Raw genomic sequence first — 12155 nt, forward strand, 5'->3', positions numbered from 1 at the left:
TGATTCTGTTTTTATTATTGTTTTGTGTATATACAAACAAAAAACAATCATGCTGTTTCTCATGAGGGTAGGCAGAGAGGATAGAATGCCATATCACTCTGCATTCAGGTCTCGCTTCTTCTACTTTCTTTTTCTCATGCATGCAAGCTGATTATTCCAACTTTCGACATATCCATCTTCAAGTATTTGTTGAATTTGGTCATCTAAATTAATATATCTAGTCTTTCTCAGCTTCCTCGTTTTCTGCGTCCATCGACATTTGCATCGTAAATCCTTTATACTGTTATATACTTTCGCCGTCCATTCGCTGTACATGTCCAAACCATTGCAGCACCTTTCCTGATTTTGTCAATAATGCTTGGTCTCGGCCTTACATAATGCACGAATCTTGACTTTTGAAAAAACCTATCATACATAGTTTTACCACCTATTCGTCTGAGAGATCGCATTTTGACAGCATTCAGCCTACTTTCATATTTTTTTTCTAATTCCATACTTCACTCCCATACTTAGTAATAACTTTATTACATATTTTTTTCTTTAGAAATATAATTTTTATTTTTATATAGGTACTCACCCTAGAAAAACTTTTTTTCCAGCAATACAGAAAAACAGTAGTGACAAGTAAAACAGGTATTAAATATTATTACTGATAAACTAGTCTCACTAGTAATAGTTCTACATTATCTCTGCTAGTCTCAATTTGATGTGAGGTTTTGAAAATAATAACTTCCGGAATAAAACCATAAAAAACTTTATTAATATGCACAAACGCATTAGTAATAATAATATTGGATATTATTGACATAGATAACAATTTTTCCAATCTTATACTAAAGGATGTTGATGAAAAAATAAATAAAAATGGCCATCACAAAATACCTTTTCAAGCTTTTACTGTTTGTGGCCAAAATGACTTTTGCGATACAACTGTCTTGTAAATTATTTACTAGAGTTCTTTACATACTAGTTATAGCTTAGATTTTATAAAGTATTTTACAGAACTTGGCATCATTTGAAAAAATCAGTCATATAATTTATTGCCATAACTATTAACAAAGTTATCAAATTTCTGTACTGTTTAGTGCATTTTTCAATAATGCCATGTACAATAGGTGAAGAAAAATGAAATGGCAGAACAACTGATTTTCATGTGAAATTTATTTATGGTTAAGAAAATTTGGTAGGGCCATATTGGAAAAACTGTCTAAATGAAAATGTTGTCATTGAAAACTAAATGAGTTAAAAAAAATAATAATTTAGACATGAAACTTGCATCCTCATTCGACTTTTATAATCTCTATAATCATAGATACAGTATTGTATACTTCTAGATGTTTATGATTATCGATTTTACGTATGCTCTAACTTTATTTTATTTTTGTTTTACTGTCAATATCCCCAAAAAATAAAATGATACCTATGATTGTCAAAAGCTTGGGCAGCTTTTGACATTTGAGTTGAGTAAAAATAAAGTTTACAAGCTGCCACCATATGCAGATTATAAACATGAAACTATTGGGGCATTTCTGTTAATTTTATTATAAATACATACACGCATAAAAATAATAACCATAATGATTTAAGACGAGTGGCTCATACTGATATGACTTGTAAACCAGTTCTAAATAAAATATACACAAACCTAAAAAATACGATCTAGCGTACTATGTTTATGCGTTTATTTCTGATAGTTAATTTATCGTGTAAAAAATGAAAATAAAAGAACCGAGACTCATTAATATTTACACATAATAATATATTTTACACTATTTAATTAATATTTACACTGATCAAAAACCCCTTTTAACAACAATCAGATTTTAATTTCTAAAAAATAATTTATTACAGGAACAAAAATGTTTACTCAAGAATTTTTCTATAGGAATGATTAAAGAGAGCTATTCTGTATTTAATTTATGACAGGTTTATTTTGTTTTAGCATAAAAATATAACTTTAATTAAAAATATTTTTTAATGCACTTGGGGGTTCTTAGGTATTACGACAATTTAACTTCTACTTAACTTAATGCTCCAATCACAATCAATTTATTCGGTAAATCACAGATTTTATCGTGATTTCATAAATTATTTATACATTAGTAATATAAAAATTCCTACTTATATAAGATTTTGTAATATGTAGTTAAATTAATATTTTTTAATCATTCAATTTTACGCGTTCCTTCGAGACTGAAAAATTATAAAATTCTGTCAAATACTAAAATATTGATTATCTCTGATAGCTATCCTAATGATTTAAAAACTAAAATAAAAGTTGAGCCATGTTTGAAATATTTTTGGTAAATACCAATACTTAAACATTATTTAAATACACCTACGCTTAATGTTAATTTAGTAATAGCAGAAATGATAACTAACTATTTACATTATGAACATAATTTGTGATTGAAAGTGAGCAATACATCACACCGACGATTATATTAAGGCACTGAGCTTAATTCAAAGGTCCTAAGTAAATAAAATGGAGGTGGCACACACTGGCGCTCCGTAGTTACTTAGCTATAATGTCACTCAGAAGTTAAATTGTCTTTCAGTCTCATGGAAACCGCATTTCGGCGACGTATTTGTGCTGGAGGTTATGGTGGGAGGCGGAGCGCTGAGGGGCGCGAGGAGGCTGAAGGGCGTGGGTGGAGTGGGAACGGGCTGGCCTCTCAGCGGGGGACACCTTACGACCTCCATTCCTTGACCTGTCCTCGCTCTTCCAGTTTCGATCTTCATACGGGTTCCTTTTAGCATCGTCGTAAGGAGCTCTTCTATTGCCTTCCTGGCGCTGGCGATGCCAAGCACGCTCCGCGTCATATCCATAAAGATCCAGCAACTGCGGTACAAACTGACTCTGGGAAGGCAACTGGTGATGCGATCGCCTCCAGCCTTCCTCATAGCGTCTTCTTGTGTGTTCATCTTCCGCAGCCCGTCGTCGCTGCGACTGGCTAGAGCTACTCTCGCTCGAGTCTTCCCCTGATGTTCCGATCCCCAAATCTTTTTCTTCTCCATAACCCTTAAAAGGTGTACCTTTGAATCCCTTTCCATTGTACATACTTTCATTCAGCATTAACTGAGGGTGTGGAATGCAGTATGGATGGGGGAAAGCTTTTTCCACTTTTGACATTTTCACTTCTTCGTCGTCTTTGATCGAGCTGCAAGATCCCGGCCCGAAGAGTGAGAGTAACACCGGTAGAAGGAAAAGCCCGTGCATGGCTCCGAAGAATATGACCATGAATACCATTTTGAAAAATACGAGGAATATGTAACTGTCCGCTAGAATAAGAGCCACCACTCCGAGAATAGTACTCAGAGCTCCTTGAACGATCGGAAGTCCGAGAGAGTAGAGACATTCTCTCACTTTGCCATCTGGAGATTTAGACTTCGATGACATGTAGGCATAGCAGATATGTGCGGTGAAGTCTACAGAGAATCCGATACACATGATTAAATTAATCATAGAAATGGAATCTAAATTAACATCCCAAAGAGCCATGTAACCTACTACTCCGGTTTCGATGGAAATAATACTAAAAGCGACCCATAAGGAGCACAAAAAGTTTGGTATAAAGATGAAAGAGATCACCATCATGATAATTGCACCAAATATCATGTTTTGTAATGAAACTGGACGGACAAGTTCAAACTGAAACAAATTAAGAATAATAATAATAAACATAAGGTATTAATCAAATAAAGGTCATGTTTTCATTTTATTTAACAAAGTGTTTTTACCTGATCGAAAAAGACAAAGTATGGATGAAAAACACTAGCATTGAGTGGTGAATCTTCACATATTTTCCTTAATATTTTCACCATATCCTTTTCGTGATTAGTATCACTAACATTTACCGCTTGTATCAAAAACCTGGATGCTATTATTTGAGTTTCTTCCTTGTTAAATTTCACATCCAAGGAGAAGGGATTAGAAGGATAGAGCCATATCTAAAATGATTATAAATCATAGATAACGAACATTCTTTTGTAATTTTTAGGTATTTTATATGAATATTAAAACTTAGTCATTTATCTTACCTCTTTCAATGTTTTTAAGAACGACTGTTCATCATTGAGTGTCATGTTGTACTCTTCATTGTTTCTCTCTATATAGCTCACAAAAGAGCGTAGCCATGATTCAGTATACAGAGGTGTTGATATGTAGGAAACATTTTCCAAACTCTGAGTCAAGTTCTCCATTTGTGCTTGGACCACGGGATCAGAGTAATTGTAAGCTCCACTTATTATTACCTAGAAAATTAATAAAATCAAATATTTTATTTGCTCTAAATTATGGAGCTTTCCCTTCACATACATAAAATAAAATTCAATAAATGTATATTATAATAAATGATATTTTTGCATTTTTATGTCTAAATTAAGATTAACAATTTGCATCAGGGCAGGATACATAATTTTGCAAAAAAATCATATGTGATGATAGCCATGGTCTATACCTAGTATACATACTGTAAGTGTGTAAATAAAATTATTTCGCTTGGCTGTCTCAAACTATCCACTTCACTGTATAAAATATTGTTTTTCCTTTAAGTTAGCCGCTTTTTAAACAAAAATGGTTGAAACTAATATGTATCCATCTAGATTCTAGAAAATGTGATTCTCCTAAGACTACTGTACCTACTGTAATTTTTGCAAATGAAGATAATAGACAGATTAATTTAAAAAAAGGATCTTCGAGTCACTTTAATTAATATTTTACCTGAATTCTGTAAGGAAATTCTCTGAAGTAATAATCTTCCATGTCAAAGAAAACCACGGAATATGAATCAGCTCTTGATAGTTTCCTTCTTTCCAGGCCTTCCTTGATGTTTGTTACTCCGTAGCCTGCTCCAGCCAGATAGAGTGCAAATATCACAACGACAAAACACTTCATCCATCCTTTGTTGAGAAGACCAGCCACTTTGTCTCTGAAGAATGCCATGACCATATGCTCTTTATTGTCTATCGGGTTATCAGGATCTGCGGGGTCTATTCCTCCCGTGCACATTGTTTTGTAAAACCATGATCTTTCCTCTGAAAATATTTTATAAACCGCCATTTCATATAATAATATATAAAAAAATACACAATTATTTATTTAAACACTTTATATTTATACAGATACAGTTTACATACATATGCATAAGGGCGGGAATATTGCCTTAAGGCAATTTCTTCCTGCCTACCCAAACTGTTTGAGAAAATCAGTGTTATATGCTTAGAGTATATATATACTATAATATTTTAATTATAAACAGGCATATTATAATATTTTAATTATAAAACCAAACATTGATGTGCACATATGATTTTTAATAAATAAAAACTCATCAAATTCAGGAAGTGACATTTCTAGGTGATTTTAATGCAAATAAAGAACGTTGCGGAGCGTCTCTGACATAAGTGGGTAGATTTTTCCATAATTGAGCAGCTACTACTGTGAAAGAGGAGGTGAAAAAATTAAAGTTTAGAAATTAGGTATTGAAAGGGTTCCGTTACTAGAATGAAGAGATAGCCCATGCTGTGATAGAGGTTGGAAGAGTTCTCTCAGATAAACAGGCAAAGTGGGATTATTTAAAATATTGTGAAGAAGTGATAGAACGTGAATGTTTCTTCTATACCTGACACTGAGCCGGTGTAGTTGCGAAGATTAAAGATATGACGCATACAAACATTCTGCAATCAATCCAACTTATCTAGCAATTCAGAATTAGCATTTATACAAATTTAAGATGGTTGAACCAAATTATACAATAACATTAAATTTTACTCAGTACATTTGGTTAGAGAAATATGAATTTAATGCTATGCTCCAAAAATCTATAGCTTGCTCTTATTTTCTATTATCACTGTGAACGGTAAATCAGTATAAAACAAATATAAAAAACGGACAACGGAGGTTGGGTAGAAAGTAGAAACAATATAACTACAATATAGATGAAACTACACAAATTGATAGTGCTACTATGAAACTATAACTCAATGTAAAAGTTTAAGCATTATGTAAGAGCTAAAATAATTATTAAAGGGGACTTGTTTTCATTCAAAGTTATTATTGGTTTTCTGGGGAAAGGGCTGCCATAAAAGTAGAAAAAAAATTAGGAAATTAGTGTTCTTATGGGTTTTCCATGATAGTAGCACTTTGAAAACAGTAGCACTGAAATAGAACCTCATGACCTTGTAGTAACCAAGCACAAAACAGAACACTATAATTTGGTGTTGCCAGTATTAAAATGAGTTGTTTTTATTCGTACAATGTTGTCATTTATAGGTACGTAAAGTCACATATCAATAGGTATCGTTTTTGTTGGATTTGTTCTGACATTTCGGCTACCCTTGCAGGAGCCAGCCATCCTCAGGGTAAACTATGGAATGGTAGCCAAAACGAATCCAACATACGCCGTGTATCAACTAAAAACGACGATACCTGTTGAATGTTTTTATTGAATAATGAAATAATAGGCAAAAGTGGACGTACTCGCTGATAAAATATAATTATATAAAGAATTAACTTTGTGATCAAACACTTAATCAAATGTTTAATTAGTGTCCTGACGAAGGGACGGGTACGTCTCAAAACTGGTAGACATAGAAAAGTCGATAAGTGGTTTTATACAAATATTTGATAACATTTAGTAAAAGTGGATGTATTTATTTAAATTTCACAAAATAATTATCGTTTTTTTAATGTTTATTACCTTTAATGGCTCTAGAAACTGGAAGGACTTTCACACAAAGTATGGAGTGAAGGTTTTTCTTTTCACAATAACCAGCAATGGCCATACAAGAGCTGAAGAATGTGAGATGCCACACAAACGTGAATGCAACTGCCAAACCTGGAATACAAAGTGTGTCATTTAATATTTAATTTTTAAAAAACCATACTGGTATGAAGGATTATGTTACTTATAATATTTATAATACTAATAATATATTTATTTTAGTATTATAAAGCTTTTCTAGAAGCGGAAAAAATATACATATTACCCACACCTTCAAACTCTTAGAACTCAGTAAAGAATAAAAAAAGTACAACAGAAAATGTGTCAAATGTATTTATTGGAATACAATTTATCAAACAATGCCATTCATATAATGAAACCAAAAAAAAAAAACTAGGTACCAATGAGAAAAACAAGAGTCTCAAAACTCACTGTAGGATTTAAAATTGTACAAATTGAAAGATATAGCCACCATTCAAATTATGATACTGTATTCTGTGATGTAATTTTTTTAAATAGGGATAACCCATAAAGCCTCTATTTTTTAGAAGCTTCCCAGAGGTGGAAAAGTGAGGAGATAAAAGGTTATGAAAAATATACACAACACCCAAACCAATTTTTAAAAAATCTTTCCTGGATGTTTTTCTTGCAACTGGCAGGATTGAAACAGGAATGAGATGTCTATATTGTTTCTCATGATATTATGATCTAATCTAATGAAGCATAAATAAAAAATACTCTACATGTCTGTTTATCAACTTACTCGAATATGTGCAGAAGATTCGGACAGAGGGGAACGGACTAATGACACCAATCCAGAAGGATATCATATCTGTAACTGATGTGATGGTGATAGAAACAGCGGCATCCGACAGCGTAAGGCCCATGCGTTCTGGTACAGAGAGTTTCACCGATGTTCTTCGCCATGCTGCCAGCATCACGAAGGTGTCATCTATTCCAATACCTGTAAATGAAATTCATTATAAATATTTATTAACCACTTGAAGATCCTTCTACAATACCTATGTAAGGATCAGTGTTACGATGAAAGGGAATTCTGCATGAGTTCGATAGGGTCATGTTAAGGGGTAGTCAAAGATTGCTTACTAAGTTAGACGTATCTTCACTTAATCCTCTTAATGTCAATGGTGCCAATATTCAATTCAGGTAATCCGTAAAAAATCTAGGAGTACTAATGGATGAACATCTATTCTAGCAAGCTCATACTAACGAATTAAGCCGCAAAATATTTTTCAGTCTACACTCAAGTGAGTTCTAAGTAGAAGGTTGCAAAAATTCTTACCCATTAATATTAAATGTACTCTGGTACAAGCATTACTACTATCCATTCTAGATTACGCTGATGTTTTCATGACTGATTTAAGCTGTGAGCAACTCGATAAACTTGAAAGACTTCAGAATACTTTTACTGTTATGCTGGGAAACTAGAAAATTTATTTAAAAAATTTAATTACCTTTAATTGGGCTGACCATGTGTATTTGATTGATCACAAATAATTGTCAATACTGCAGTAAGGGGTACAATGATTGCTTTTAAAGTTTCTATGTTTTTTTTTATTTTATGGTTTGATTGTAGAAATAAAAATACTAATAAGTGTTTGGTTGATAACATCAAAAAAAACTGATGGTAAATATGCAAAACTGATGAAAGATACAAGTCTATAAACAGTTTCTGGAATGGGATGGGAGCTTTCATTGTTCATTGCTTTAGGATTCCATTGTTTTTTTCTTTATGTTAAAAATTTAAAAAGTTAGGATCATGAACATACAATGTTATTAAAGGATTTTTGAGGGTTACGACTTTGGATGATTTTCCCACTCTCCAGGCGGGATATAACAAATGCATCTGAATGGGAAAGACTAAATAATTTATTATTTCGAAATGTCTTACACTAGACCCAACAAAACTCTTTTTTTTTTCTGTTGCAAAATGAAAGACCAGCATTTTATACAGACTTTGAAGGCTCGAAATCTGAGCGTTGTATAGACAAGAGAGAGGAGAGTTCAGGACCTGATCCGAGTAGGAAGCGCATGACAGAGATGCTTTCGCAGTAGTGATCGCCAACGTAGGCACCAGAAAAAAAGGAAGCATAACTAAGTTAAAATTATTTTTTATTTAACTTGAATATTATGTACACCTACATACTAACTTAATTTATTTTTTAATAAAAAAACAAAGATCTAGAAAAAAATTGCTGTCAAAACATTTCATGTAGAGTCATTGGGAAAAAGGCCAACCAGCAGTCCTGGAGGGCCGATAAAAGTTGGCTCCAGAGACCAACATTATATTTTATTATATTGGAAATTTGAAATAAATATTTGCATTCACACGATTTACTCAAATATTTATATATTTTTTAAAAAATAATTCCCTATAAGATAATGAGAATCAAGTTATGTTATAACAGGGTTCAAACCTCGCACCTTTGATCTGCGAATCCATGACACTACCACCGGACTACAACCCGCTTCATCTTATGAATAGTTCTCGCAGCCGGAATGTCATTTTAGCCAGAATACATACCACCAAAAAATACAGTTCTGTGTGTGAAATAGAACCAGAACCCTAGACGAGTGTTTTCGATTCGATGAATGCTCTTAGATAAAAATCCTGAATAAGAAATTCGAGTGGAGATTAGTCCGCATCGTTGTGTAGTTGTTGGTATGTTTTCTTATTATCCTGCGGGTTCAATTCCTGGCAGAATGGAAGTGAGCTATTGATTTTAAAGATTGTCAAAACTGTAATATTTCATTTTTTCTGGACTGGCACCTGAAGCCTATGAATGACCACCCTACCTTCACATAACAGATGATCGAAATGCGCTGCGTTTGGTTTACAATTGCAGTGCCCTATGCATCACTGGATGCAGAAAGGGAAATGATGACATATTAACAAGCGAGGTTCATTGTTATTTTTCAAACATTCGATAAAAAAATCGCTTTGTCCCTTATTCACATCGTCAACTACGAAAGTACCTACCCATAACTCTTTGCTGACTAATTCTTGATTTATAACAATAACCAGTACCTACCTAACATCTTGTGAATTGGTCTTAGAAAGGACATAAAGAGAATACCTTTCGCAATGAGTCGATAATGTTTACTGTCGATTTGTTGATTTTGGTCAAACAACACGTTTGCGGTTGAATAATTTATTTTCAATATTCATTGTGCGTGATAATTCGCTTTTTAGGAGTATAGTCCCTTTGTGACGTGACATACTTAGATGTAAAAATCGGTGGATTTCTATTGTCGATGGAGTGATTTATTCACAACCAGCTTTAGAAAACTACGACAGTTCAGAATCATCTCAAACTTTCTATTGGGTATGTAAAAGGCATGCTTAAGAAGTCGTCTTGGTGTTTATTTTACTTAAATAATGCGATTCAAAACACAAATATAATAAGGTCTTATTTTTTCGGTATTGAAAAATGACAATGCTTCCTTTTTAAATTAAAAGTTTTTGCTCAAATGAGCATAAATATGAATTTAAAAACTGGTGAAAAATGTCCATAATAAATTAATAAAATTATAGCTACATTTCACAAAAAAAATATTATTTTAAACATACCTACATAAAAATTGTAGGCAAATTGGTTATTATAAATTAAATCAACTTCTGTACATTTTGATTTTATAATGTTTTTATGTAATGTGTTTATCTAGATAATTGTACAAATTTAAACAACTTGTTATACCCTTAACTAATAAATAATATAAAAACAAAAATATTTTCATAAATAAAACATAGTTATTAAACTCAGACGCTTTCTTTATGACACTCCATGTATCTTTTATTTTAAATACCATCACCATTCCACGAAACGATGCGATAGACCCAGCATGCTGGGTACCATGGTACATGTTATTATTATTTATTTTTGTTGATATTATTACGAATAATTTTTACAGCGCAATTCTTGTGAAAATCCCTTCAAGGGCGCTGTACAGTAAACAATATCCCAACATGAATGTGTATTTGACTATACATTTTTATCGATTGTTGCGCGGTATTGTCGATAATCCTGAGATTATGATGAGCATTGGTTTGCATGTTCCTGACACCTTAGACAGCGTCAGCATAGATTGTTTCATATTCCGATATACAGGTCCAACCTGCCGATGGGTATGCCTGTTGGAAGAGCTACCGCTATGCTGAACAACATCGCTCTGGATATTGATCTGTTCCATGTGTCCGAAGGAGTTTTCCGGAGCAGGATTCTCCTACTACTTTGACATGAATCTCTTTCATGTATTTTTTTATTTTTTATAATATGTACGTATTAAACGAAAGTTTGTAATGTATATGTTATATTTAAATAAATGAATTGAATTGAACATGTCTTGCAGCTACAGTGCGCACAGACGGTTGGGTTTCTAGTTATCCGTTGACAATCATAATAAATTTTACTAACAGATAGGAGCAAGATTTCCGCACGTCTTGTAGCTACAGAGCCATAGCGCATATGCGTTAGTTAAAAACTTAAAAACTTCTTTAAGTTAGTTTCAAAAATATCCGAAACGTATTTACAAAAACGTTAAAAATAATATAATAATGAGGAAGTTCAGTGGTTTAAAAAAAATGGTTGTTAATAGTCTATCAAACAGAGCCAATTTTTAAAAATATTTTTTATATGTCGTATTTTTTAAAGTGTTGTGATTTTGGAATTACGTCTACCTGTGACGTCACAAGTTCTAGCCGGTGAGTTATGCTAATTGGTGAGTTAGCCAACTGGGAAGCCTCCCGGAAATGGAAAATCCATAACATCACACTATTATTGATTGATTCTTAAAAAAATGTGACGTGGTTCAAAGCAGTTAATTTTTATTATTTTTTTCGTATGTTTTCGAGAAACTTCACGGTACAATTAAATGCTCTTATTTTTACCGCGTGTAAGAAAACATTTTTTCAAATCTAATTTCCCTTAGCACTGAACTTCCTCATTCGAAAAAATCTTGCCCACGTCAATAAATTTAATGTCTCAGTGTTTCAATCCCTACTAAATAGTAGTACAAATGTATCTAATACAATTCATAAATTAAATAAGAATAGATATGTACACATGTACAGTCCATTAAAATATTTAATAAAATTTGGTTATGAGTGCCGGACAGAACGTTTTTTAATAAAGTATTCTAGTGAGCTTAACACAAATGAAATTTGCATGTTCGATTTATAAAGTGCGTTCTAATGTTTAATAACCCTATGTTAATGTGTTGGTGCCTGTCGGTGAACCAAGTAAATGTACAAATTTCGTTTGTGTTTAGTACCCAGGCACCAGGCGCGTTCCGCCCATACATACTGTGGATGCGGCGCATCCCTTGAATAATAAAAAAATATTACATTTGTTTTAATAAAAATTAAAAATATTAAAAAATATAAATATACAAATATTCCTAAAATTATCG

The 12155-nt window shown here is 32.6% G+C and overlaps 1 protein-coding gene across 1 annotated transcript in view; it reads right to left on the reverse strand.

Annotated features, from left to right (window-relative positions):
• Positions 1 to 738: 738 nt before the first annotated feature.
• The window catches only part of Ptr (patched domain-containing protein), a 131549-nt gene continuing 120132 nt past the window's right edge, over positions 739 to 12155 (reverse strand). The window contains exons 7-12 of the mRNA XM_088243468.1: positions 7489 to 7689; positions 6702 to 6839; positions 4724 to 5037; positions 4042 to 4254; positions 3742 to 3951; positions 739 to 3652 (exon numbers count right to left, since the gene is read on the reverse strand). Of these exons, the coding sequence (XP_088099594.1) occupies positions 2561 to 3652; positions 3742 to 3951; positions 4042 to 4254; positions 4724 to 5037; positions 6702 to 6839; positions 7489 to 7689 (2168 nt within the window). The 3' untranslated portion in view covers positions 739 to 2560. The remainder of the gene's footprint in view (positions 3653 to 3741; positions 3952 to 4041; positions 4255 to 4723; positions 5038 to 6701; positions 6840 to 7488; positions 7690 to 12155) is intronic.

Source organism: Micrasema longulum, unplaced genomic scaffold (assembly GCF_059751315.1).
Source record: "Micrasema longulum isolate JH-2025_06_02 unplaced genomic scaffold, ASM5975131v1 h1tg000214l, whole genome shotgun sequence".
Lineage (NCBI taxonomy): Eukaryota > Metazoa > Arthropoda > Insecta > Trichoptera > Brachycentridae > Micrasema > Micrasema longulum.